General features: G+C 42.5%; 1 protein-coding gene across 1 annotated transcript; it reads right to left on the bottom strand.

Annotated features, from left to right (window-relative positions):
* Positions 1-352: 352 nt before the first annotated feature.
* On the bottom strand, positions 353-5,775 carry LOC116621136 (high choriolytic enzyme 1-like). Its single transcript, XM_048725315.1, has 7 exons — positions 5,703-5,775; positions 5,313-5,450; positions 4,569-4,692; positions 2,583-2,674; positions 1,237-1,320; positions 840-963; positions 353-565 (listed from the first exon to the last, which is right to left on the bottom strand). The coding sequence occupies exons 1-7, from the start codon at positions 5,773-5,775 to the stop codon at positions 517-519; spliced, it is 684 nt and encodes a 227-aa protein (XP_048581272.1). The 3' UTR covers positions 353-516.
* Between the last annotated feature and the right edge of the window lie 436 nt (positions 5,776-6,211).

Here is a 6,211-nt window from a genome sequence, read left to right as displayed (position 1 = left end):
GATTAACAAAGCCTGCATGTCTTCCTGCAGTTTGTTCTCATGTTCTGCTGCCAGTAGCAATAAGAAAAGTTCCACATATGACATCTGCTCTCCTTATCCTGGCAGGTAGAACCCCCACCCCCGCCAGCACCCCCTCCCCCTCCCCCACTGCACTTGTACAGGAGGTTCATCTGCTTCACGTCTATCGCTGACGGGCTCTTTCTGTTTCCAAGGGTAACCTACACAAACCAATACGACCAATACTGAGTTATCATAACATTGTTATCAAGTCATTGTTTTCAAAAATTAGTTCAAATTGAATCCCGTTTAGTAGCCCCTTTAAAGCGTGCGATCGATCTGATCTAGGGCGAATATAAGCACCAATGCTTCTATAGTTTACAAATTCATAAATAAACATGAGATATAATTAATCGACAAAGCGTGATGCAAGTGCAAAGGAAATCGCAGTTTATGAGGTTTGGTTCAAAAACTAAAAAAAACTGTAGTTGCAAACCACTCCATTTTGCATACATGAAATCAGTCCATCTTGATGTCTTGTATGACAAGCGGACCACCGAAACGACTCCTTGGAAATAGCGAAAAGTTAGAAATTGGCACTCGATTTTTTTTCGATTATTCTAAAATGCGATTTTATTTTCCAATGATCACCCTGCCATCGTCAATAGGCCAGTTTCAGTGTCATGCACGCTACGCGACCCCAAAATGCGTCAAAACACACTTTGTTTTGCCTAAGAAAAAGTCTGGTTCAAACAAAAACAAATCAACAGGTTTGGAACTTGTTGCGGCGTTGTTAACATGTCAATCTATGCTATCGCGCAGTTGTGTTGATTTGTACGTACCCCAGCCGTTTTAGGCACCATTGTCGGTTGGCCGTTGTTGCTGAATGCGTACGCCTCGTAATGCATAACACTTCCGTAGTCGTACGGGAGTTTGTAGGGTATTTCTTGAAGGCAAACTTAGATTCTTAAAAAGAAGACAAAATGGGTTGAGATATTAAAGCACTAAAGGTTCGATTTAGCATTCGGTGAATATTCATACAGGCCCGTAGACAGGATTGGCTTAGGGGAGATTCCTTAACACTTTTTGGCCGCCAAGGAGGGGGGGACGCGTGCACCCAGCGCATCTCCCTGTGTACGCGCCTGTCATAGGGTTGTAGACATTTACAAATGTGTGAGGGTGCTTATCAGTCCATGCTCCGTAATCCTTCAGGAAGACGATTTACGATATGCTACTTACGCTCATTCATATTATTCCAGTTAATGGTGATGTAGGTGTCGCGGTCAGCGCGTGACTGCTCGTGATAGAAGCCAAAGGCGTGACCTGTGTAACGCAATGATATATGTTTTGGTTATTTTAAACATGGCAGGATAGAGAATAGCTCGATGATAAAAGCTTATATATTCGATTGCCTCATGATTCTGATGATGATGATGACGACGAGGAGGAACTCGTAATAATGACATCGTGACATCATGATGACGTAATAACATTATCGTGACATAAAGGTAAAGATTAAAATATGGCTATTGCATTGATTTCATGAATGTTGGTTTCATGATATTATATTATAATCATAATGATGTAATGGGGACGGAATAAGGATAGGTAAATGATATTGAATACCACACTTTTATAATTCCAGAGCCGTAGCAGGGGAGGGGCACAATACAGAATATTGGGGGGCACAGCCACATCCTTACTGGTCATTTATTATTTTTAAAATATTAGGGGGCACAGCCACGCCCTTACTGGTCATTTCCTTATAATTTTTAAAATATTGGGGGGCACAGCCACGCCCTTACTGGTCATTTCCTTATAATTTTTAAAATATTGGGGGCACAGCCACATCCTTACTGGTCATTTCCTTATAATTTTTAAAATATTGGGGGCACAGCCACATCCTTACTGGTCATTTCCTTATAATTTTTAAATATTGGGGGACACAGCCACGCTCTTACTGGTCATTTCCTTATAATTTTTAAAATATTGGGGGCACAGCCACATCCTTACTGGTCATTTCCTTATAATTTTTAAATATTGGGGGACACAGCCACGCCCTTACTGGTCATTTCCTTATAATTTTTAAAATATTGGGGGGCACAGCCACTCCCTTACTGGTCATTTCCTTATAATTTTTAAAATATTGGGGGGCACAGCCACGCCCTTACTGGTCATTTCCTTATAATTTTTAAAATATTGGGGGGCACAGCCACGCCCTTACTGGTCATTTCCTTATAATTTTTAAAATATTGGGGGGCACAGCCACGCCCTTACTGGTCATTTCCTTATAATTTTTAAAATATTGGGGGGCACAGCTACGCCCTTACTGGTCATTTCCTTATAATTTTTAAAATATTGGGGGCACAGCCACGCCCTTACTGGTCATTTCCTTATAATTTTTAAAATATTGGGGGGCACAGCCACATCCTTACTGGTCATTTCCTTATAATTTTTAAAATATTGGGGGGAACGTGCCCCAACCCCTGCTACAGCCCTGAACTCCGATTTGATGATAATGATGAGAGGTTTATAATCTGATGGTAGAAATAATGCTACTGTAATCATAATATCCTCAGTATTACCCAGCTCGTGGGCAACCACGTGCGTGTGCCAACATCCATGATTCAGGGATAACAGCTGACGGCTGCCTTTACGACCAACATGTGACGTACACCTGCAAGTGATGACACGATATGCTTCATCTACATACACGTGGCCCAGAATCCCTTATGTAGAATATTGGATGGGATATTCATCCCATTATTCTACAACCTTATTTTTGTATGCTCCCTTTACAGGGGTATTAATGTAATGTGGAAACTGGTTTTAATAGAGGATATCTATATTTTTTTAAACATGTCTTTTATGATAATCATTAGCCAAACGCTGCAGCAGCCTTTTTTTACTAATCGCTCATAGAATAGTTGTACTTAGTCACAAGGTTTGGAGATGCTGAAGAAGAGACTTGGTCCCAATAGAACTACATTGGTGTCATTTACGCTGGTACGTAATTACATTTGGGCTAGCTTCTGTAAACTATGCTGGTGCGTAATTACATTTGGGCTAGCTTCTGTAAACTATGCTGGTACGTAATTACATTTGGGCTAGCTCCTGTAAACTATGCTGGTACGTAATTACATTTTGGATCATGATCAAGATGGGCTCGTGATTATCCAGTAATTATTTTTCGGAAATACACGCTATAATTCATGGCCCGGTCATTTGAGGCCATGGTTGTTGATTTTGTCTATCGATTTAGCAATTGTATGGCACCGACACATCATTACTAGGTCCGTGCAAACATAACTCACACACGCCGCCAATTTGGTTTAAATCTATCTATCTTACTCCTACACTATCTATCTTACTCCTACACCGAAAGCTCTTCATGAACTATATTATTTATAACAGCATTTTGTCTTTGAAAAGCACCTTTTTCACTTGCAACTGTTCTTGTAACATAGTGCTAGTCAATAGGTCAAAAGTTCATTTAATATGTAAGCTTAATGAAAGTTAATTCCCACTCTTCCTAGCTCTCACAAAGTTGCAATTAAAGACTTTGAGAGGTGATATGTCTTTCAGTGGTCACGTTTTTATCCAAGAATCAATACTGTTAATCATTAGACTTAACTCCCGCCCCCCCATCCTTTGTAAACCAATCACGTGACGGCTTACTTACTTCTTCTGTAAAAAAATTGCTTCATGACAAAATCCCTCAATATCCCGACCACGAACCCGGCTCATGCATTACATGGCAAAATCCCTCAATATCCCAACCACGTACCCGGCTCATGCATTACATGGCAAAATCCCTCAATATCCCGACCACGTACCCGGCTCATGCATTACATGGCAAAATCCCTCAATATCCCTACCACGTACCCGGCTCATGCATTACATGGCAAAATCCCTCAATATCCCGACCACGTCCCCGGCTTATGCATTACATGGCAAAATCCCTCAATATCCCGACCACGTACCCGGCTGATGCATTACATGGCAAAATCCCTCAATATCCCGACCACGTCCCCGGCTTATGCATTACATGGCAAAATCCCTCAATATCCCGACCACGTCCCCGGCTTATGCATTACATGGCAAAATCCCTCAATATCCCGACCACGTACCCGGCTGATGCATTACATGGCAAAATCCCTCAATATCCCGACCACATCCCCGGCTCATGCATTACATGGCAAAATCCCTCAATATCCCGAACACGTCCCCGGCTCATGCATTACATGGCAAAATCCCTCAATATACCGACCACGTACCCGGCTCATGCATTACATGGCAAAATCCCTCAATATCCCGACCACGTCCCCGGCTTATGCATTACATGGCAAAATCCCTCAATATCCCGACCACGTCCCCGGCTTATGCATTACATGGCAAAATCCCTCAATATCCCGACCACGTCCCCGGCTTATGCATTACATGGCAAAATCCTTCAATATCCCGATTACGTCCCCGGCTCATGCATTACATGGCAAAATCCCTCAATATCCCGACCACGAACCCGGCTCATGCATTACATGGCAAAATCCCTCAATATCCCGACCACGTACCCTGCGCCGATGTGGATGTAAGCGTAATCCTGTTCGTTGGTCCTCTTCTTAAAGCGGATGCAGGTTTTCTGCTCCCAGATCTTCATTGCGGCATTGATGGCATTCACAGCAGCACTTGCTCTCTCTGTGCATATCATAAGAGAAGGCATTAGAACTTGTTTTCAGGATCTTTTCTACGAGTGACACTGTACAAAGCTGCTAGTAATAAAGATTTGTGGCATAACAACAAAAGCACCCACGCTTTTTTAGTGACATTAGATCATGGCAGTTTCGATAATATGGTATCGCAAAAACAGCGATGTCAACAAAAACACCCGATAAAGAACCGACAAAGAATACCATGTTGGATTTGTACTTTTATCTAATGAGCAATAAAGACACTATTATCATCTTCACCACCATCCTCATCATATTTATCATCATTATTATCACATGTCGGTTTGTTCCCTTGCGCCTTATGGTCGCTATGCTGTTCCTGTGCACTATGCTTTAGTAAAGTTTCAGACGAAGGCTTAAACAAGTCATGTCAACATGACAGGGGCGTAGCCAGGGGGGTGGCCCTTCTAGCAGCCAAAAATACAGTAAATGTATGAGACAATATCTAAAATACAGGAGAAAACGTCTTGAAAGGACCTTTTGGGCCCCCTCCTGTTAAAAACCCTGGCTACGCCGCTGGACATGCACACAGCACGCGCTCTTAAAACGTGCGCTATCTGGTATTTTCCTCTCCGTAACCGTACTTACGGATTGCAGGGTCCAGTTGGTAGACCAGAACTCCATTTCGCCACAGGTTCTTGGTGGTCGCGCTTCGCCCCAGTCCAGCTTTACGTCTCGTCCGGTCATGACTGCGTAGCGCTGGGCCGTGGTAAGATACATGTCTCCCTCAAACAAGTTGGGGTCGTTGATTTCAAGGTTTTCTATGGAAAAAAATAATATTAAAAAAGGCCAATCATGCCATTATTTTACACTCATGCACAATCCAAACTTAAGAAAAAAAATACCGGCTAAAGGGTGGTGTATGTAACTCACAACTCGACCTCCTTATTGGAGCCCGGGAACAAAAATATCCTTTGGCAACCAGGGCATTCAGATTCTTTAAGTCGCGAAATAAAATGTACTCGAGCAATCACCCACCTTCTGGTCTGTGAACATCATCTTGTGCGACTGCGCAATGAAAGACCACGAGCATCAGTAGCTTGATCCACATGGCTGAGATAACGCTAGCAAAGGTAGCAGTGAATCTGGCACGACCAAGGAACTTTTTATATCAACGCACTTACGCGACTTTTACCAGCTAAGTAAACTCTCTTACGCTGGGTTTGATCTTCAGATTTTTTCAGCTTGACATACCTGTGCAACTGAGTAACCAAACGAAAATGGCGAACAATGGAATCTATACAGAATTGACCCAGGTTTCGTCACCACCTTAACTGGCCTACAAAGTTTCTCGCAATTTGAAAAGCGCATTCCAAAAAAATAATTTGAGGTAGCCACTGCTTTGGTTATCTGTTTTAGAGTCCGTTTTTCGCGCCAAACTATCCAAAAACTGAGCGCAATCATAACGCAAAAATGCACACAGTCTGTGCTACACCCGCCCCCGGTAAAACGATCTGAATATTCGTATATTCATTTATTCACTTATT

This window comes from Nematostella vectensis, chromosome 3 (assembly GCF_932526225.1).
Source record: "Nematostella vectensis chromosome 3, jaNemVect1.1, whole genome shotgun sequence".
In the NCBI taxonomy this organism is placed as follows: domain Eukaryota; kingdom Metazoa; phylum Cnidaria; class Anthozoa; order Actiniaria; family Edwardsiidae; genus Nematostella; species Nematostella vectensis.
The sequence above is the reverse complement of the archived record's forward strand: the minus strand, read 5'-3'. Positions and strand labels throughout refer to the sequence as shown.

Bases quoted from the DNA above. Each gene is read 5' to 3' on its own strand.
- LOC116621136 (XM_048725315.1), bottom strand. From the start codon at position 5,775: ATGTGGATCAAGCTACTGATGCTCGTGGTCTTTCATTGCGCAGTCGCA. The intron at 964-1,236 runs GTAAGTAGCATA...CTTCTTTTTAAG, and splicing joins CTGGAATAATATGAATGAGC to AATCTAAGTTTGCCTTCAAG. The intron at 566-839 runs GTACGTACAAAT...GCTATTTCCAAG, and splicing joins TGGTGCCTAAAACGGCTGGG to GAGTCGTTTCGGTGGTCCGC.